The 22,544-nt window shown below is 49.2% G+C and overlaps 1 protein-coding gene and 1 long non-coding RNA gene across 3 annotated transcripts in view; one reads left to right on the top strand and one right to left on the bottom strand.

Moving 5' to 3' along the window:
* PAQR5 (progestin and adipoQ receptor family member 5) overlaps window positions 1-22,544 on the bottom strand; it is a 110,660-nt gene that overhangs the window by 20,422 nt on the left and 67,694 nt on the right. Inside the window, exons 1-3 of one of the 2 annotated variants that reach the window (XM_054531227.1) lie at window positions 7,553-7,716; window positions 7,151-7,278; window positions 1,589-1,794 (exon numbers count right to left, since the gene is read on the bottom strand). In XM_054531227.1, coding sequence (XP_054387202.1) covers window positions 1,589-1,794; window positions 7,151-7,278; window positions 7,553-7,561 — 343 coding nt within the window. In that variant the 5' untranslated portion in view covers window positions 7,562-7,716. 2 annotated transcript variants of the gene reach the window in all.
* LOC129050148 (uncharacterized) lies at window positions 7,682-10,017 on the top strand. The gene is made up of 2 exons (XR_008513666.1): window positions 7,682-7,970; window positions 9,731-10,017. It is a non-coding gene; the product is annotated as an uncharacterized LOC129050148 (long non-coding RNA).

Below are 22,544 nucleotides of genomic sequence, written 5' to 3'. Positions count from 1 at the left end.
TGAGGAGGCTGAGACCCTGGACAGGGGCACGCACATTCCCCGCTGTCTTCTGCAAACCCATCAAAGCCTGAGGGTAAGCCTGGCTCACACCGAAAGGGGCAAGGTCTAGTGAATGCTGGGGACTGGGCAGCAGAGCACTAAGGAGTGGGCAGTGAAGCGAGAAAATGTGTGTGTATGTGTGTGAGAGGGTGTGAGTGAGCATGTGTGTGGTGTGTGTGTATGTATGTGGTGTGTGCGATGTGCATGTGTGTGGTGTGTGTGTGGGTGATGTATGTGAGAGTGTGAGTGTGTGAATGTGTGTGTGGTGTCCGAGAGTATGTGTGCATATATGAGCATGTGAGTGTGTATGTGAGTGTATTGTGTGTATATGTCAGTATGTGTGGTGTGTATGTGGATGTGAGTGTGTGTGGAGGGTCTGAGAGTATGTGTATGTGCATGTGAGTGTATTGTGTGTATGTGTTGTGTGTTTATGTGAGTGTAGTGTGTGTCAGTATGGGTGGTGTGTGTGTAGTGTTTGAGAGTGTGCATGTGAGTGTATTGTGTGTATGTGGTGTGAGTGTGTGTATGTGAGTGTATTGTGTGTGTGTCAATGTGTGAGTACGTGTGGCATGTGGTGTGTGTGTGGAGTGAGAGTGTGTGCATGTAAGTGTATTGTGTATATGTGGTGAGTGTGTGTATGTGTGTATGTCAGTGTGTATCAGTGCATGAGTGTATGTTTGTGTGTGAGCATGTGTATATGAAGAAAGAGGATGGAGGTAGGCTCCTCATGGACAACCTCTTGGGCAAGGAAGACAATAATTGGTTTTCTCACCTAGAATGGGACCTGGAGAACGAATCTAGAACTCATATCCTTAGGGACAGATGCATGCCCACAAGAGGAGGAGAGAAGAAGAAGCCGGAGGAGGGGGCATCATAGTCAAAGAAAAAGACAAGGAAGAGGGGGCGGTCAGCACCCAATTTCACCAGCTTAGGCTGCTGCTCTATTCCCGCATACTCTGAGCATCTCTCTGATTGCACTAAGCCTCTGGACATACGAGGCTCATGACCTCACCCTCCTCTTCTTGCCTGGCATGACAGAGACCAGCACTGATGTACTGGAGTCAGTTCATTCTGGCCTGTGAGAGAGCTGAGTGCTGAACACAGCCATCATTAAAAATTAAATCACATAAACTTGCAATTAAATAAATCATATTAACAAAAGTACTGAGTACTCAATGACTACATCTACTGTATCTGCACGGTGGGATTTCTATAATGATGTGCTACGCATATCTCTTCCCACTCTTGTGTTCTGTGACGTCATGTTGGTAGGTTGAAGCTGGCCATGATGGGAAGATTTATACCACAGAAACTGGCAAACACTGCAGATCGGGGCTGTTGTCCCCACAGAGCCAGTGGCTAAATATTTAGCAGCATGCTTATGGACAGTTGCTTATAAAACACCCATTGGGAAACTGGACAGGGGCACTGGCATAATCCCTGGACTCTTCTGCAAACCATCAAAGCCTTCTAGTGACCCTAGCTCACAGGAGAAGGGGCAAACAGCCTGGTTGCAGGGGAAGGAAAGCAAGAACAAGGCCTCACATACCCAGGCTGAAGAAGTTGACGGCGCCATAGTCCAGGAAGTAGCAAATGTGCCGGGCATTCTTGGACATAGAGCTGAAGGTGTGCGCACAGCTGGACACAAGCGGGTACACGCAGCTGGTGCACATGTACACAAGCATGGGCCAGGAGTAGCTGTCATTCTTGATGTCTGTCATATACAGTGCAGTCACAAACCTCCATGCAAAGAACCTGGAACACAGAGGGCCCACTCACCCTCCACGATGAACACAGAGGGCGCACTCACCCTCCACGATGAACACAGGGGCCCACTCACCATCCACCACGAACACAGAGGGCCCGCTCACCCTCCACCACGAACACAGAGGGCCCGCTCACCCTCCACCACCAACACAGGGGCCCACTCACCCTCCACCATGAACACAGAGGGCCCGCTCATCCTCCACCATGAACACAGAGGGCCCGCTCCCCCTCCACCAGGAACACGGAGGGCCCGCTCACCCTCCACCATGAACACAGAGGCCCACTCACCCTCCACGATGAACACAGAGGGCCCGCTCACCCTCCACGATGAACACAGAGGCCCACTCACCCTCCATGATGAGCACAGAGGACCCACTCACCCTCCACCATGAACACAGAGGTCCACTCACCCTCCACCATGAACACAGAGGCCCACTCACCCTCCACCATGGACACAGAGCACCCACTCACCCTCCACTATGAACACAGAGAGCCCGCTCACCCTCCACCATGGACACAGAGCACCCACTCACCCTCCACTATGAACACAGAGGGCCCGCTCACCCTCTACCACAAACACGGAGGTCCACTCACCCTCCACCATGAACACAGAGGTCCACTCACCCTCCACCATGAACACAGAGGCCCACTCACCCTCCACCATGGACACAGAGCACCCACTCACCCTCCACTATGAACACAGAGGGCCCGCTCACCCTCTACCACAAACACGGAGGGCCACTCACCCTCCACCATAAACACAGAGGCCCACTCACCCTCCACCATGAACACAGAGGCCCACTCACCCTCCACCATGAACACAGAGGACCCACTCACCCTCCACCAGGAACACAGAGGGCCCGCTCACCCTCCACCACGAACACAGAGGGCCACTCACCCTCCACCATGAACACAGAGGCCCACTCACCCTCCACCATGAACACAGAGGCCCACTCACCCTCCACCATGAACACAGAGGACCCACTCACTCTCCACCATGAACACAGAGGCCCACTCACCCTCCACCATGAATACAGAGGCCCACTCACCCTCCACCATGAACACAGAGGACCCACTCACCCTCCACCAGGAACACAGAGGCCCACTCACCCTCCACCATGAACACAGAGGCCCACTCACCCTCCACCATGAACACAGAGGCCCACTCACCCTGCACCATGAACACAGAGGACCCACTCACCCTCCACCATGAACACAGAGGACCCACTTACCCTCCACCAGGAACACAGAGGCCCACTCACCCTCCACCATGAACACAGAGGCCCACTCACCCTCCACCATGAACACAGAGGCCCACTCACCCTGCACCATGAACACAGAGGCTCACTCACCCTCCACCATGAACACAGAGGGCCCGCTCACCCTCCACCACGAACACAGAGGGCCACTCACCCTCCACCATGAACACAGAGGCCCACTCACCCTCCACCATGAACACAGAGGCCCACTCACCCTCCACCATGAACACAGAGGACCCACTCACTCTCCACCATGAACACAGAGGCCCACTCACCCTCCACCATGAATACAGAGGCCCACTCACCCTCCACCATGAACACAGAGGACCCACTCACCCTCCACCAGGAACACAGAGGCCCACTCACCCTCCACCATGAACACAGAGGCCCACTCACCCTCCACCATGAACACAGAGGCCCACTCACCCTGCACCATGAACACAGAGGACCCACTCACCCTCCACCATGAACACAGAGGACCCACTTACCCTCCACCAGGAACACAGAGGCCCACTCACCCTCCACCATGAACACAGAGGCCCACTCACCCTCCACCATGAACACAGAGGCCCACTCACCCTGCACCATGAACACAGAGGCTCACTCACCCTCCACCATGAACACAGAGGGCCCCGCTCACCCTCCACCAGGAACACGGAGGGCCCGCTTACCCTCCACCATGAACACGGAGGGCCCGCTCACCCTCCACGATGAGCACGGAGGGCCCGCCCACCCTCCACCATGAGCACGGAGGGCCCGCTCACCCTCCACAATGAACATGGAGGACCCACTCACCCTCCATGGTGGAAGCTCCTTTTAGATCCTCGCCTATCTACTCTCTCCATTCCCCCGCGATGACCAATTCCTTTGTGTTCTCACTTTGGGGAAATACCATGTGCTAGGGAGGTGGGGGGTCCTTTTTTAATTGGGAGGCAGTACGTTGGGAATGTGCAGGTGAAATAAGAAGAGAGGCTTTATGTATATCTAGTCCAATCCCCTAGTGATTCTCCAGCCTCAGCTTGCATGCTTCCAGGGATGGGGGCTCATTACCTCCCAAAGCAGTTCCAAGGGCTGGAAAGTTCTCTTTCATTGGCTCAAATCTGTCCTCCTGGAATCTATCTCCATTTGATTGGCCTTAGTTCCCTCCACCAGGATCACAGAAAACAAGCTTAACATATGCATATATATATATGTGTATATATATATATACGTACACACATATATATACACACACATATATACACATATACACACACATATATACACATATATACACACATATATATACACACACACATATACATGCACACATATACATATATATACACATACACATATATATGTATGTATATATATATACTTTTTTTTTTTTTGAGACGGAGTCTCACTCCGTCACCAGGCTGGAGTGCAGTGGCACGATCTCAGCTCACTGCAACCTCTGCCTCCTGGGTTCAAGCGATTCTCCTGTCTCAGCTTCCCAAGTAGCTGGGACTACAGGCACCCTCCGCCACGCCTGGCTAACTTTTGTATTTTTAGTAGAGACGGGGTTTCACCATGTTGGCCAGGATGGTCTCGATCTCCTGACCTTGTGATCTGCCTGCCTCGGCCTCCCAAAGTACTGGGATTATAGGCATGAGCCACTGCACCCAGCCGCCTATCAAATATTTTAAGGCAGTCTTTCTAACCCCCTCCCACCTCCCTGAACTTCACATGAAATACTCCCAGTTTCTTCAGTCATTCCTCGCGGGATCTAAATGTGGCGTTACCACCATCCCTGTGGTTTGTCCTTGCTCCATGTAGTTTGTCTATGTCCCTCTTGTAGGAAGCCTCCTCAAATAGAAGCAATGCCCCAGGTGGAGCCTTGCAAGCCCAGAGGCCAAGAGGACTATTTTCTCCCTCCTCCTCCACACTGTTCCTCCACTAAGAGTACAATCACTTTTCTGAATAGCTAGTCCCACAGCTGACTCTTAGCAGAGCCTAGATCTCTATGCAGAGACACTTCACAATTCTTCACCAGATCTGCTTGACCTACAAACCACACATGAGGTCCCGCCTGCAGAGCACCTCACTTCCACAAATCACTCCTGACCTACAATCCACGCATGAGGTCCTGCCTGCAGAGCACCTCACTTCCACAAATCACCCCTAGAGAGCTGGCTCCCTTTCCCACTAACTCCTCCAAGGGAGGAGACTCTACAAAGCTTTTCATATGCAGGAGCTGAAGGAACATTGCTAAATCCTTCCAGCTACACTTGTGGACTTTTTATTTTTGTCCCAGCAGAAGTAAAACTTAAGCTATTTGCTGTTTCTCAAAATGTATCCTTCGGTCATTTCAATTTTTCGGTGGTCCCATTTCCTTAGGGCATCTTGATCCAGACCTTCCTAAGTCCTTCCTGCTACTCTCTGTTGCTCAGTCAGGATCATCTCTGAGAGCCTGGCACAGTGTAGAGGTGCATAGGCAGTGCTGGGGGTGAGGGGGGTGAGGGGGGTGAGGGGGTTGCAGCTCACCCAGCTTGGCTCAGCTGTAAAATAGCAAAAAATCACCCTACAGGGATCCATGCATGGAGCGCAAGACCCACAAGCAGGGATGGACAGGCTGGTACCCTTTTAGCAGCTCAAATCTCAAAACAGCCTAAATCAACCATGATTCATCCAGAAAATGGAACACCAAGCAGATGTTCCAAAGTCCGGGAGACATGCAGATTGCAGATGCTGACAGAGTGAGATCTCCAAGGGAAGGAAGTAAGAGGACGGCAGTGGGGAAAGAGGCAGATGCTGGGGACGCTCACAGCACAGATGCTCCTGAGTCCCCAGAAAAGCTCCAGGAGGATGCACAGGAAGCAGGTCCCCCTGGCCACTCCAGGGAGGAGAACTGGGGCCAGTGGCAGAGCCCGACTCTATTCCCTTCTGAAGGGTTATAATTTATAAGCATGTATACTTTTAAAAATGACAAATGGTCCCTGGAGCAGGGCTGTGCTGCCACCCCTGCCCAGTCCGCAGGCCCAGGGCTGCCACGCTCCTTCACAGATCACCCTAGTCCACACCAGACTGAGCTCTCTCCCCTCTCCACTGAGCTGGCTGCTGGAATCAAACAGCCTGCCCCTGCATTTTGGCCCCGGGTCTGTCATCTGACTTCTACTCGGGCTGGCTGCCCCTGTGCGGGGAGCCTGGGCCCATCTCCACTCATGGCACACTCCTCATCTCTTCTCAACATGACTGGAGGGAGTCCAGTGACCAGCCTGTGCCACGGCGCCCCTGCATGACATAAGGAAGCCACCCCTTCTCTCGGCTGTGTCTACATCGACCAATGGTGGTCTGAGTGGGACAGTGGCTTGAATGGCCTCAGAGTTCTTCCAGCTCAGATCCACTGTGATTTGGTGCTTTGACCCTGTCTCCAGCCTCCATTCCTTAAGCAAAGGTGTGCAGTGTGTGACACTGGCCTTCATCCCCCACCTTTCTCAGCAAGGCCCCTCTTCGCTTCCCTGGCAACTCCCATTTCTGCATACAGGCTTCCCAGAGCTTTGCTCTTAGCTGGCTCCATCTACAGGCTGCCTGACCAAGTGCCTCCCAGTTGCCGTGGTTCCCAGAATGATTACGGAACACCCACAACTCTGTGTCAGATGCCTCTACCAATGTTTTCTCCCCAAACCCTCACAGCAACCACTGGGGAGGTGCGGACCATCACTCCTGCTTTGCAGGTAGGAAAATGTAAGGCTCAGAGAGGTTGACTTGCTCAAACTAGTGACATTTTAACCAGGGCTCCTGGAAGACCTGGAAAGTCTCCAAGACTGGAGATGAAGGTAAATGCTATCATATCAGGCACTGGAGCAGGGAGCAGGGAAGGACTGAGGCACTTTCGGGATTTCCCCTCAAATCTTACCCCAGTCCATGCCTTAAAGGTCATCCCCGTGGCACACCCAATGTCTCTTCCCTCTGTCACACACTCCCTTCACCTGCGTGTACCCACGGGGATCCCCAAACCCCAGCATAGAATCTCAGCCCTCTCAACACTAGCTGTGTTTTAAGACACCCTGGTCTCCAGGGCTCCTGAAGGAGACAGGCCGGTCAAGGGGGCCAGAAGGTACCAGAAGGGCAGCAAGTGAGTCCAAATGTTGAGAGTCTCATTGGTCATTTGGAAAAGGCTGAGGATGCAGGCAGTGGCAGAACTCTGTGGATGGCGGTAGCCGGACAGAATGCCTTGCTCATGGAACACCTGCAGAGGCAAAGGAAAAGGACACTGAGGTGAGACCAGAGGGTGGCACGAAGGTCTCTGGAGAAACATCTTCCAGGCCGTGCTCTGTGTGCCTGGAACGCTTGACCCCAAGTCCTTAACCTGTTAAGCTGTTCCCCTCACTCTCTCCTTCCCTCGAAGTAGCTTCTAAAATCCCATGTCCTCCAAGAAGCCTCCAGCCAGCTGGAGGAGGGAATTCAAGGGCCAGTCTCCCTTTGGGAATCCAGCCTGTCTTTGCATTCCCCGGCGTACTTACTCTTGGCATGAATCTTGCCTAAGAATCTGTTTTCTCACCCCTCTGCCTGGGGCCTACAGCCCAGTTTTTGGACGCCTTTTTGGTGAGCTGACATAGATGCTGTCTGTCTGAGCCGGCAAGCCCTGCATGTCAGGGGCTGGTGGGAAGAACTCTGCAGAAGATGCACCCAGTGCCAGGATATATTCACCAAGGTGCTTCATAAAGGGCTTTTGATGATGAGGACCATGATGCTGATGCCTGGGCTGCAGGAAGAGGAGGCGGCTGCCCACAGCAGGGCTGCTCAAGCCACCCACACCCCCATGCAGCCCATTTGGCAAGTCCCCCCCCAAAAAACACCCCCACTGAGAAACCCAGATTGGTCAGGTGAAATACGGGGTATCAACCTGCCTGGAGTATTGTATTACATCCACTAAAAGTGGTAAGTGAGAAGATAACGAGGCCAGAGGGGCAACAGCCCAGGATACAATAATAAGTGAAGAAATGTGGAAATCAAACTGTATTCCTGCCATGGTTAGAAGAGCTTGGGAAAGTGAAGTTTACACCGTGGGGCAGAGGCTGGGAGGAACATAGAAAAGTGTTTAATTTGTTGAGGTAGCAGGACTGCAGGAGACCTATTTTCCCCTTCTTTGTTGATCTAGACCAAGGGTTATTAATTTTGACACTACTGACACTTTGGGCCAGATCATTATTTGCTGTGGGGGCCAACCCGTGCGTACTTTCACAGCATCCATGGCCACTATCCGCTAAACGCCACTAGCTCACACTGTCGGCACCCTACCCCCCAAGTTGTGACAAACAGAAATGTCTCCAGATATTGTCAGATGTCCCCTGGGGGCAAAAATCGCCCCCAGGTAAGGACCACTGATTTAGATAAATGTTGCCATACCCTTTGAAAAGTAAATTATAGATGAATAGGGTAATTGAAGCAGATAATAACAATGATATTCGTAATCATAATCTAAATCAGGTCACAATAAGTTGCAAACCCTCTCCTTTGAATTTCTAGGGCTGTGAGGGGAAGGCTAGAGGAACTTCAATCTAGCCATCCATTTCTCATTTGGGGTGTCAATTTCTTAGTGTAAGAGAGGTTCTGTGTCAAAAAATGTACAATATATACCAGAGTCTGTGCTATCTCTCTCTCTCGTTTTTTTTTTTTTTTTTTTTTTTTTTTGAGACAAGGTCTTGATCTGAAGCCCAGGCTGGAGGGCTGGAGTGCAGTGGTGCAATCATGGCTTACTGCAGCCTCAAACTCCTGGGCTCAAATGATCCTCCCACCTTAGCCACCTGAGTAGCTGGAACTACAGGAGTGCTACCATGGTCAGCTAATTTTTTTTTTTTTTTTTTTTTGAGATGGAGTCTCATTTTGTTGCCCAGGCTGGAGTACAGTGGTGTTATCTTGGCTCACTGAAACCTCTGCCTCCTGGGTTCAAGTGATTCCCCTGCCTCAGCCCCTCGGGTAGCGAGGATTACAAGCGCATGCCACAATGCCCGGCTAATATTTTGTATTACTAGTAGAGATGGGGGTTTCATCATGTTGCCCAGACTGGTCTCGAACTCCTGACCTTAAGTGATCCACCCACCTTGGCCTCCCAAAGTGCTGGGATTACAGGCATGAGCTACCATGCCCAGCCTAATTTTTTATTTTTTGCAGAGACAGGGTCTCGCTATGATGCCCAGACTCATCTTGAACTCCTGGGCTCAAGTGATTCTCCCATCTTGGCCTCCTAAAGTGCTGGGATTAGAGGTGTGACCCATTGTGCCCAGCCTTGTGCTATTTCTTGGGGTTCCAAGTCAAGCAGTCACATGGAACAGTGCAGAAGGTGAGGGGTTGCCAGAGTAATGAGTCAAATCTGGGCCCCCGAGGTGCCATGTGGCCTTGAGAAAAGTGAAGCGTTTAAGTGAAGCTGAAGCCCTGGGTCACAGCTCTCAGGGCCTCTGTGTAAAATAAGAGGGCTTGGCTAGCTGAATGGTCGGCACATTCCCTTCCAGCAGTAGCTCCAAGTTTTAGAGAACTCTTAGTTCAGTTCTGGGTTAAACTGCTCAACTAGAGGGAGGGGATAAAATGAAGTTGGTTCATGGACCAGTGAAGAAATACTGTGAATTAGGTTTGGGTCTTAGGTAATTAAAGTGATTTGTTCCAGTTTTTGATTCACCATTCAATTCTGCTGACGTCCCCAGTTTATGGTGGACAGATTCCTATAACGGGCAGCAGGAATCTTGAGTTGCAGATTTCCACCCCACCAAGGCTGATGACAAGGAGGCAAATAGGCCAATGGCCTTCAGCCTTTGATCCTGTGGAGGAGGACGGCACGTGCTTGGCAGGACTCAGAAAGCCCTCTAGCAGAAATAACAGCTCCCAGGAGCTCCACACTGGGTCTAACCTTCTACCTTTCAAGCTTCTTTCTCTCTTCCTTTTAAGTTGTTGTTTTATAATTATGAATTAAAGCACTGGCCACTGGTTCCAATGCAGACTCCATTAATCATTATTTACTCCTTCATATGAATTAGACTAGCAGATTCTATAAACCAAGAGATTTTGTGACAAGGGACCAGTGAGAGCAGAAACATTTCAGAGCACTGGGCATGTGGGGGCGGTGACCTGCAGGGAGAAGGCCGGGCAGGGCTGCAGGAGAGCACAGACCCCGTGACAGCCACAGTGGCAGTGGCTGGACAGAAGCTGGAGGAAAAGGCCACTCACAGTTTGTGACTACTTCGCTTCTCTCTGCGGATCCCGGCATTCTGGCAGGCAAAACTAGGGGGACTGACATCGTCAATAGCCAGCGGGGAACAGAAGGGAAATCCATACATTGGACAACTTGACCTCATTTAGGAATCTGGCCCCAGACCTGGGGAGGATATTTTGCCACCAAAGCCAGGGCTAGGCCCAGATTAAAAAACCTGCCTCCATCTGACCTGCTATGCTGACCCCAGACAAGGATGGGAAGCCCAATACTGGCCATGTAATAGGGGCAGGATTTAAAGCAGCCTTTCCAAAAAAATAAATGGACGGATACAGGATAATAAAAGGAGTCTCTCTGTCCTAGGACAGTGATGTTCCAGCTTAGACTAAGAAGACTGACCTGCCCTGCCCTCCCCAGCTTGAATCTCTGTCTATGGAACCCCATTACTAGGTCTTAGTTGCACTCCTGCCCTGAGCTCCTGTGAGCACAGGAAAGGAGAAACATTCTCTCCATCTTCCCACTCTAGCCTTAGCAAAGTGCTTTGCATAGAGCAGACCTTCATAAAATGCATGGTACGTACATTGAAAGGACAAACTAAATATTTGAAAACAATTTTGTATTCCAAACCCAGTTTGACCCCAAAGGAAAACTGCAGTCATTTCCTCAATACTTCGTAGCTTAGCCTCATTTCTAAGCACCCCCAAGTAAGCAGGTGCCTGCTTATTTGCACAGCAGAATTGATTTGTAGGACTCCACCTTGCACCCCTAGTTGCAGGCTGAGCAATTTAGAGTGAAATGAAATCAAATCATATGCAGCCTACTATTTAGAAGTGAGAACCTCCAGGAACTAGGAGCAGAAGGGCACATCAGCAAGTTTTCCCTTTCAGTTCCTGCCTCAGGCTCAGCATCCAGGAAAGCCTTCTTGCATGGCCAAGGCTTGCATGCACCTGCTAGCCGATGCCTACAATTCCACCATGACAGTTTCAAGCCTTTGGTTTTTCTAGCTATTAAACTGCAAACCACCTGGGGAAAATCACTCGGCATTTTTGGCTAGCTGTAAATAAGGGCAGATTTGGATAGCAGGGAAAAAGAAGAGGCAGAGTGGGATCAGGGGGCCTCAGGCGCTATTCACATGAATTCTGCAATTGCTGCTCATGGAATCCTCACAACCAGCTTGTGAGGAAGAGCCTTTTATTGTCCCCATTTCACAGAAAAGGAAACCGAGGCCTGGAGAGGTTAGGGCATTTATTCAAGTTCTCAAAAGTAACGGAAGCAAAGCTGAAACCTCAATGCAGACAGCACACTCCATTCCCTGTCCTCTTGTGCACTGTCCTTCATTGTTCCCCCTGGGGAGGGCTCTGTCGAGAGATAAAACCCTTATCCCCTGGCCTGTACTGTGATTTTGGACTGTGACATACTTCTCTGAGCCTTAGATTCTTCTTCATTGAAGTGCCATTATGAACTAAATCTGGGAGGGAACTGTGTCCCTCCCAAAATTCATCTGTTAAGTTAAAGTCCTAACCCTCAGGACCTCGGATGCAACTGCATTCAGAGATAGGTCTTTCAAGAGGCCATTAGGGTGGGTCCTAATCCAATATGCCTGGTGTCCCTCACAAGAAGGGGAAATTTGAATTCACAGAGAGACACCAGGGATGAGCACCCACAGAGTGGTGACCTTGTGCAGAGGCAGCAAGAGACTGGCCATCTGTAAGCCAAGGAGAGAGGCTTCGGAGGAAACCGCCCCTGTCCAAACCTTGATCTTGAACACCTTTCAGTCTCTGGAACTGCAAGAAAATAACTTTCTGTTGTTTAGACTACTCAGTCTGTGGTATTTTGTTATGGCAGCCCTAGCAAACTAATATAAGCGGTGAGGTGGTGCAAGCCAGTGCCTCTCAAACTTTCTTCTGCAAGTGTGTGCAGATCACCTGGGCACCTTACTTGCAGTGTGGTGGCTGGGGCGAGAGTCTGCAGTTCTAACCAGCTCCCAGGGCCTGCTGATGCTGCAACTGCCTCTGGCTTCAAAGCCAGACTCCCACCCCAGCATCGTGCTGTCACCTCCCTGCCCAGAATCCAGTTCCCTACAGAAGAGGAAGTTCTTTGTATGTAAGAGGGATACAGTGACAGGGAAAGCCAGGACAGGGAATAGTTAGAGGCTAGTGGGGAGTCTGATGAGGTGTTTGCTGGCAGAGGGCAGGGGAAGAATGGGAAGGAAAAGGGGGAGGCCATGCATTGATGCAGCAATTATCATTATTATTATTGAGACAGGGTCTCACTCTGTTGACCAGGCTGGAGTGCAGTGGCGCGATCTCGGCTCCCTGCAAGCTCTGCCTCCTAGGTTCAAGTGATTCTCATGCCTCAGCCTCCTGAGTAGCTGGGATTACAGGCACCTGCCACCATGCCCAGCTAAATTTTTGTATTTTTAGTAGAGATAGGGTTTCAACATGTTGGTCAGGCTGGTCTCGAACCCCTGACCTCAGGTGATCCACCTGCCTTGGCCTCCCAAAGTGCTGGGATTACAGGCGTGAGCCACTGTGCCCAGCCTTGCTGCAGCAATTATAACCTATCATTTGCTGGGTACCTGCGGTGCACCAGGCTCTAGGTTGGACAGTATGCCACATCCCTTGCAGGACCATGCTTAGTTCCCATAGGACAGAAATACTTAGGCTCTCAATTAAAAGAGCATAAAACAACAATTGCACACCACACACATGCAATTACTAGAACTTTAAATAGGCTGAATTAATACCCAACCATTGTTGATATGAAACAATTACAAGAAAATGCCAATTTACAACATTGTTGTGATGTTTTTTAAAAATACATGTCCAATATTCAGTCAAGCATAAGAATGCTTTTCGTACATGCAGTATAATATTTACAGAAGACAATGGTAAGTCTCTTCTGGCTGAACATGTAAGACAGATAAAAAGTAATGAAATAAATGATCAATATCAGGGAAGGGGGAACCAAAGAATATTAATAATTTAATGGACAATAAAGTAAAAAAAGATACACAAAATGTTTTTAAAAAGTAAATAGCACTGGGTACGGTGGCTCACACCTGTAATCTCAGCAATTTGGGAGACTGAGGTGGGCAGATCACTTGAGGTCAGGAGTTCGAGACCAGCCTGGCCAACATGGTGAAACCCCATCTCTACTAAAACTACAAAAATTAGTGGGACATGGTAGCATGTGTCTGTAGTCCCAGCTACTCTGGAGGCTGAAGCAGAAGAATCACTTGAACTTGGGAGGCAGAGGTTGCAGTAAGCCGAGATCGTGCCGTTGCACTCCAGCCTGGTCAACAAAGCGAGACTCTGTCTCAAAAAAAGAAAAGTAAATAGAACTCAGGTACTGTGTGCTAGAGAAGAAAAGTCCCATTGAATGACTAGCATTATAGACAGTATTGATCTACAGCAGAAGAAAGTAAGAAAGTTGAAATAACAGAGCAATTCTGCTGGTTTTACATTTGTTGTAAAAATGCAGTCTTTGATTTAAGAAGTAGAAAAACTATTTTCAGTTTTAGGCATTGATTTCAAAAGCTGCCATAGGCAAGCTTGTGATAATAGTATATAACATGGTTGCTAAGTCTGCAGTAGGCAGAATAATGGCTCCCCAAAGATGTTCACGTCTTAATTGCCAGAACCAGTGAATATATTAGGTTACACAGCAAAGGGGCAGTAATGTCCCAGGTGAAATTAAAGTTGCTAATCCAGGGACCTTAAAATAGGAAGATTCTCTGGTTACCGAGGTGGGCCCAGTATAATCAAAAGGTCCTTAAAAATGGAAGACGGAGGCAGAAGAAGAGACTCAGAGGAAAAAGTGACTACGGAATAAGGTCAGAGAGATGCAACATTGCTGATGTGAAGACGGAGGAAGGGACCAGGAGCCAAGGAGAGCAGGCAGCCTCTAGGAGCTGGAAAGGTAAGAAAACATTCTCCCCAACAGCATCCACCAAAGCCTAGATTTTACCCGGTGAACCCCATGTCAGACTTGTAACCTACAGGACTGTAAGATCATATATTTGTTTGTTTTTTCAGCCACTAAGTTTGTGGTAATTTGTTACAGCAGCAACAGAAAACTAATGCAAGTTCAGAATTTGACCAAAAATCCAGAAGTATTCTTAGTGCTAAGTATGGTGGCATGTGGTTTGAATTGCTTACTAGGAGAATTGATTGGGCTCTCAATTAAAAGAACATAAAACATCGCTTACAAACAACACACAGGCAATTACTAGAACTTTAAATAGGCTGAATTAATAGCCAGCCATTGCTGGTATGAAACAATTCCAGGAAAATGCCAACTTACAACAGTGGTGTGATGGTTTTCAAAAAATAATGTGTTCAATATTCAGTCAAGCATAAGAATGCTTTTTGTTTTGTTTTGTTTTGTTTTGTTTTGTTTTTTGAGACAGAGTCTCACTCTGTCACCCAGGCTGGAGTGCAGTGGCACAATCCTGGCTCACTGCAACATCTGTCTCCTGAATTCAAGTGATTCTCCTGCCTCATCCTCCTGAGTAGCTGGGATTACAGGCATGTGCCACAACACCCAGCGAATTTTGTGTTTTTAGTAGAGACGGGGTTTCACCATGTTGGCCAGGCTGGTCTCAAACTCCTGACCTCAAGTGATCCACCTGTGCTGGTTTCCCAAAGTGCTGAGATTACAGGCGTGAGCCACCGCGCCTGGCCAAAGAATGCTTTTTTTAGGGGCAGCACAATATTTACAGAAGACAATGGTAGATTTCTTCTGGCCAAACATGTAAGGTGGCTTGAAAGTATTCTTAGTGCTGGGTATGGTAGCACATGGCTTGAATTGCTTACTAAAATTGATTAGGCTCTCAATTAGATTTTCCATGGAATAGTTCAAAGATTATATATGACATTCTCTGAATCTTCTCCCAAATGGGACATCTTGCTGAAACGCATACCAAATTTGACCTTAACTACTCTCATTCACACAATGGGAATAACAAATCCATGCTGTTAAACGCTTAGATTTAATTTAGGTAAGATATAGGATGATGGGAAGAAATCAGTGCAACAGAAAATTATATTTTTAGTGGGAAATAACATTAATTTTGAATTTGAGCTCTCAACTGATATTTGTTACGAGATAGTGTTAGCAAAAGCCTACAAAAAAATCTAGGTTTGGCTATTCCATTTTTAAAGGGATTAAAAATACGTATTTATTATTTTAAATATGTATAGGACTTTTCTAAACCAAAGGAGTCACACGTAAAATACATAATAAAGGTGACATTCCAATAAGATAAAATCCAAAAAAGGAAACAAAAATGTCTCTGGACTATGAAAGAGAAGATTCACGTACAAATCATCCTGAAATTAATTTCTGTAGGGATTATTTCCCTGGACATTGTAGACTGAGGTATAATTTTGACTGAGTAAAACCCTACTGTTTTCAGTTTTCTTTATACTATCTCTTTATAATATATTTTTCTTAAGAAAATAGATGAATACTAATCTAGACATTACTTTGAGGGAGTAAATATAGCAGGATGAGATGGTAATCTATATGGAATTAAAATATTTAATAATTTTCTGCTTAATATAATTATCATATGCTGCAGCCTCATTACAATGTTTGAACTTCATATGAAAAATTTAGCCTCTCCCTCTCCCTCTCCCTCTCCCTCTCCCTCTCTCCCTCTCCCCCTCTCCCTCTCCCCCTCTCCCTCTCCCCCTCTCCCTCTCTCCCTCTCCCTCTCTCGCTCTCCCTCTCCCTCTCCCTCTCTCCTTCTCCCCTTTCTTCGGTCTCCCTCTCCTTCTTTTTTCGGTCTCCCTCTGTTGCCGAAGCTGGACTGTACTGCCGTGATCTCGGCTTGCTGCAACCTCCCTGCCTCGGGCTCCTGTGACTCTCCTGCCTCGGCCTGCGAGTGCCTGGGATTGCAGGCGCGCGCCGCCACGCCTGAATGGTTTTTGTGTTTTTGGTGGAGACGGGGTTTCGCCCTGTTGACCGGGCTGGTCTCCAGCTCCTGGCCTCGAGTGATCTGCCTGCCTCGGCCTCCCGAGGTGCTGGGATTGCAGACGGAGTCTCGCTCACTCAATGCTCAATGGTGCTCAGGCTGGAGTGCAGTGGCGTGATCTCGGCTGGCTACAACCTCCACCTACCAGCCTCCTGCCTTGGCCTCTTCAAGTGCTAAGATTACAGCCTCTGCCCCGCCGCCACCCCGTCTAGGAAGTGAGGAGCGTCTCTGCCTGGCCGCCCATCGTCTGGGATGTGAGGAGCCCCTCTGCCCGGCCGCCCCATCTGGGAAGTGAGGAGCGCCTCTGCCCGGCCGCCATCCCGTATAGGAAGTGAGGAACGTCTCTGCCCGGCCGCCCATCGTCTGGGATGTGAGGAGCCCCTCTGCCCGGCCGCCCCATCTGGGAAGTGAGGAGCGCCTCTGCCCGGCCGCCATCCCGTATAGGAAGTGAGGAACGTCTCTGCCCGGCCGCCCATCGTCTGGGATGTGAGGAGCGCCTCTGCCCGGCTGCCCCGTCTGGGAAGTGAGGAGCACCTCTGCCCGGCCGCCCCGTCTGGGAAGTGAGGAACCCCTCTGCCCGGCCTCCCCGTCTGGGAAGTGAGGAGCGCCTCTACCCGGCCGCCCCGTCTGGGAAGTGAGGAGCGCCTCTGCCCGGCCGCCACCCCGTCTGGGAGGTGAGGAGCGCCTCTGCTCGGCCGCCCCGTCTGGGAGGTGAGGAGCGCCTCCGCCCAGCCACCCCGTCTGGGAAGTGACGAGCGCCTCTGCCTGGCCGCCCCGTCTGGGAGGTGAGGAGCGCCTCTGCCTGGCCGCCACCCCGTCTGGGAGGAAGTGAGGAGAGCCTCTGCCTGGCTGCCCCATCTGGGAAGTGAGGAGTGCCTCTGCCTGGCCGCCCCATCTGGGAAGTGAGGAGCACCTCTGCCCGGCTGCCCTGTCTGGGAGGTGAGGAGTGCCTCTGCCCGGCTGCCCCGTCTGGGAAGTGAGGAGCACCTCTGCCCGGCTGCCCCGTCTGGGAGGTGAGGAGCGCCTCTGCCTGGCTGCCCCATCTGGGAAGTGAGGAGCGCCTCTGCCTGGCCGCCAACCGTCTGGGAAGTGAGGAGCGCCTCTGCCTGGCTACCCCGTCTGGGAGGTGAGGAGCGCCTCTGCCCGGCCGCCCAGTCTGCGAAGTAAGGAGCGCCTCTGCCCGGCCGCCCTGTCTGGGAGGTGAGGAGCGCCTCTGCCTGGCCGCCACCCCGTCTGGGAGGAAGTGAGGAGCGCCTCTGCCCGGCCGCCCCGTCTGGGATGTGAGGAGCGCCTCTGCCCGGCCGCCCCGTCTGGGAAGTGAGGAGCGCCTCTGCCCGGGCGGCCCCGTCTGGGAAGCGAGGAGCGCCTCTGCCTGGCCGCCCCGTCTGGGATGTGAGGAGCGCCTCTGCCCGGGCGGCCCCGTCTGGGAAGCGAGGAGCGCCTCTGCCCGGGCGGCCCCGTCTGGGAAGCGAGGAGCGCCTCTGCCCGGGCGGCCCCGTCTGGGAAGCGAGGAGCGCCTCTGCCCGGGCGGCCCCGTCTGGGAAGCGAGGAGCGCCTCTGCCCGGGCGGCCCCGTCTGGGAAGCGAGGAGCGCCTCTGCCCGGGCGGCCCCGTCTGGGAAGTGAGGAGCGCCTCTGCCCGGCCGCCCCGTCTGGGAGGAGAGGAGCGCCTCTGCCAGGCCGCCCTGTCTGGGAGGTGAGGAGCGCCTCTGACCGGCCGCCCTGTCTGGGAGGTGTACCCAACAGCTCCGAAGAGACAGCGACCATGGGGAGCGGGCCATGAGGACGATGACGGTTTTGTTGAAAAGAAGGGGGGGAAGTGTGGGGAAAGGAAGGAGAGATCAGATTGTTGCTGTGTCTGTGTAGAAAGAGGTGGGCATAGGAGACTCCATTTTGTTCTGACTAGGAGAAATTCTTCTGCCTTGGGATGCTGTTGATCTATGGCCTTGCCCCCAGCCCCCTGCTCTCTGAAACATGTGCTGTGTCAACTCAGGGTTAAATGGATTAAGGGCGGTGGGAGATGTGCTTTGTTAAACAGATGCTTCAAGGCAGCATGCTCTTTAAGAGTCATCACCACTCCCTAATCTCAAGTACCCAGGGGCACAAACACTGCAGAAGGCTGCAGGGTCCTCTGCCTAGGAAAACCAGAGACCTTTGTTCATGTGTTTATCTCCTGACCTTCTCTCCACTATTATCCTATGACCCTGCCATATCCCCCTCTCCGAGAAACACCCAAGAATGATCAATAAATACTTCATAAAAAAAAAAGAAAAATTTATAATTTTCTTGCTCAAACTGGCTTCAATTAAAAAAAGAAAAAATTTATAATTCATTTCTGATTCAAAATGTGGACTTAAGAATTTTGTTTTTTGTAATTCCAGCTGTTCTACCTCAATAAAACTGAATGGAATCTCAGCAGAAGTTTCTCCCAAATGAAATTAATTTAAGAAACAAAACTAAGAACTACAATGACTCCAGAATAGTGGTTTAATTTAACATCATTGTCAATAGACCACAAATTATATGATAATGTAGATTACAACACTGTAACTCAATTTTGCTGAAATGAAGAAATAAAATTATATAGAATAAACACATGTAATAATTTATAAATTGTGCATGTTTTTGTTTTATTACTCTTTCAAACATAAGTAATTCATCAATGTAACATTTAGACATGTGCAATAATAATTAAACTCAGTTCTTTTTCATATTTTGCTGACTTTAGCTATATAAAAATCAGAGTTTCACTTTTTCTGTCCTTATAAAGGGGCATTTGTCAGGCCTGGCACAGTGGTTCACGCCTTTAATCCCAGCACTTTGGGAGGCCGAGGCAGGTGGATCACCTGAGGTCAGGAGATTGAGACCATCCTGGCTAACACGGTGAAACTCTGTCTCTACTAAAAATAGAAAAAATTAGCCAGGCATGGTGGCAGGTGCCTGTAATCCCAGCTACTCGGGAGGCTGAGGCAGGAGAATCGCTTGAACCTGGGAGGCGGATGTTGCAGTGAGCCAAGAATGCGCCATTCCACTCCAGCCTAGGCAACAAGAGCGAAACTCTGTCTCAAAATAAACAAACAAATAAATAAATAAATAATAAAATAAAGGGGATTTGTTAAGGTAGAATAGAACCACTTTACATAACTGTTTGTTGGCTTCATTTATAACTTTTAAGTATTTAGACATATAGCCTATGGCCTGCATTTGTCCTCCTTATTCAGACTTAGCGTATGTTAAGGGCAGATTTGGTTTCATTTGATCATCATGACAGCATGGCAAGGTAGGGACTGTCGACCCATTTTACAAATAAGAAAACTGAAGTTCAGTGAGATGAAGTTCCCAAGGCCATAATAAATAGCAGAACCAAGATGCAAGCCCTAGTCTTAAATTGCAAAACCCCTGTGTGCTTCACAGCACCCAGCTGGTGGAACTAAGGATTGCTACAAACATGTTTTATAGAAATGCTAAGTGTCATGGAAGAATGTCTGGGGGACTCCGGTTCTGGATGAATGATGGTCGATTAGATGTTATGAAGGATCTTTCTGATTAATGCAATTAATATGCTGTCTGGAATATGCATCATAAGCCAGTGTATCAGCAAAATGACACAAAAGTAAAGAAGTCACAAAGCCCCAAAACAGAGGGAAACCAGGAACCCTGTGAGGTAAGCTGCATTCACCATCAGTCTCTGCTGCCAGATTTTGTAAACAAGAGATGAAACCCAAGGCCCATCAAAGGCAGGGAATCTAATATGAGACTTTGCCAATAAAGCTAGGAGTCTAAAGATAAGTGAGTGTGAAATAAATTCAACCAGCCAGAAGAGGACGATAAGGAAAGTTGTTTCTCTGAAAAAAAAAATCTCTCCCAAAATTCATAACCATCAACCAGTCTTCATATAGGTTTGTGGTCCATGCCCCTACTACTTTTGTGGTCCAGGAAATCTCAAGTGAAAAAATTAAAGTGATTACAAATTGAAAGGGGTTAAAATTTTGTAGTTCCCTCAGGTAAGCAGCAAAAGCAAACACAAATCCTCTCTGAAGGATTTCTATTTTTTTTTTTTTTTTAACTTGAGTTAGAGTCTTGCTCTGTCACCCAGGCTGAAGTGCAATGGTGTGATCTTGGCTTACTGCAACCTCCGCCTCCTGAGTTCCAGCTATTCTCCTGCCTCAGCCACTTGAGTAGCTGGGATTACAGGCACGCACCACCACACCCTGCTAATTTTTGTACTTTTAGTAGAGACAGGGTTTCACCATGTTGGTCAGGCTGGTTTCGAACTCCTGACCTCAGGTGATCCACCTGCCTTGGCCTCCTAAAGTGTTGGGATTACAGGAGTGAGCCACCACACCCAGCCGGATTTCTACTTTAACACAGGCATGCACACATAAGGAAAGAAAACACCGTGAGTGAGAAACAGCAGAAACAGTAGATGGTAGAGACAGAGATCAAAGAACAAATATTAAAATATAAAATAACTGTGTTTAATATATTTAAAGAAATAACGATAAACAGGAAACAAGCCAATTTGAAAAGAACAGGCTGGGCATAGTGGCTCAACCCTGTAATGCCAACACTTTGGGGGCCGTGGTGGGTGGATTGCTTGAGCCCAGGAGTTTGAGACCAGCTTAGGCCACACAGTGAGACACACTCATCTCTACGAAATTTTTTTAAAAAATTAGCTGGGTATGGTGGAGCACAGCTGTAGTTCCAGCTACTAGGGAGGCTGAGGCAGGAGCGTCACTTGAGCCCAGGAGTTTAAGGCTACAGTGAGCCATGATTGCACCATGACACTCCAGCCTGGGTGACAGAGCAAGACCCTGTCTCAAAAAAAAGAGCCTAATATAACTTTTATAAATTCAAAAATAATAATTGAAATTTAAAATACATCAAAGGAATAAATAATACACTAGACCTGTCTGAAGAGAAAATTAGTCAACTGAAAGATCCAAAGAAAGTACCCAGAATGCAGTCCAGAGAGAGTAATAGATAGAAAATATGAAAAAGCTAATAAGAGACACAGAGAACATTTCTCCAGAAGGAGAAAACATAAATGGTTTTGATGTGCTATTTGAAGAAATAACTGATACATTTCTAGAATTATTGAGTCATCAGTCTTCAGATCCAAGAGGTTAAGTAGACAGTTGGTGTTCACCAAATATTACATGTGCTTTCCTACATTCCTCAGACTTTCTCAAAGTTAGGTTGGGGCCATGTGACTATTTCCGGTTAATGTTACTTCTAGGCCAGAACAGTTAAAAGCAGAGGCGCAGTGGCTCATGCCTGTAATTCCAGCACTTTGGGAGGCCGAGGCAGGCAGATCACCTGTGGTCAGGAGTTCGAGACCAGCCTGGCCAACATGGTGAAACCCCATCTTTGCTAAAAATACAAAAATTAGGCGTGGTGGTGCATGCCTGTAATCCCAGGTATATGGGAGGCTGAGGCAGGAGAATTGCTTGAACCTGGGAGGCGGAGGTTGCAGTGAGCCAAGATAGCGCCACTGCACTGCAGCCTTGGCTACAGAGCAAGACTTGGTCTAAAAAAAAAGCAGAAAGCCTTCTTGCAGATATCACTACACATTTCTGAAGGACCTTTCGGAAGGACTCTTCAGAACTGAGCCACTCATTTTGCCACGGGAATTGCTTTTGGCCAACGGGCACTAGTTATACTCCTCCCCAGGGGCTGCGTACATCCACTGATGATGGATCAAGGTCCTAGCCTCCTTTTCCCATTTGGGACAACTCTGAAAGGCCAACTAACCTCCAGAGCTCCTGAGTGACTGGTGGAAGTTTCTAACGCAGTTTCTCCTTCTGCACAATCCTGCATCCTTCACATCCTTGTAGGGCTTGTTCCTGAGAATACTCCCCCATAAACTTCCTGTGCCCGAATCTTTTTCTCGAAGTCTGTTTCTAGGGAAACTAACTTTCTCTTCTCCTTCTCCCATCCAAGCTCGAACCTGGCCCAGCCCTGCCTAGTTTCTGAGATCAGGCAAGATAAGCGTGTTGAGGGTGGTATGGCTGTAGACCCTCGCTTCCCCTTCTGGGATGACCTTGGAGGCTGCACGTTCCAGAGGGGGCAGCCGGGAGATGGCTGCCTGGGAGTAGCTGCCAGTCCCTCACTGACCACTCAGCTATGTAGCGTGATGTGAAATAACCTTTGCTGTGTTAAGTCACTGAGCTATATGGGGTAATTTTTAACTCAGCATAGCCTGACGCTGTCTAGTACAGCTATTCATGTTAAAATAGCTGAAGTGATCACTAAACGAATCCACATAGAGCATATTTCTAATACATTAATTATAAAACAGGTGGAAGGGAAAAATAGCATATGAAAAGAAAA

This window comes from Pongo abelii, chromosome 16 (genome assembly GCF_028885655.2).
Source record: "Pongo abelii isolate AG06213 chromosome 16, NHGRI_mPonAbe1-v2.0_pri, whole genome shotgun sequence".
NCBI lineage: Eukaryota > Metazoa > Chordata > Mammalia > Primates > Hominidae > Pongo > Pongo abelii.
Note: the sequence above shows the minus strand (reverse complement) of the source record. Positions and strands in the feature narration are given on the sequence as shown.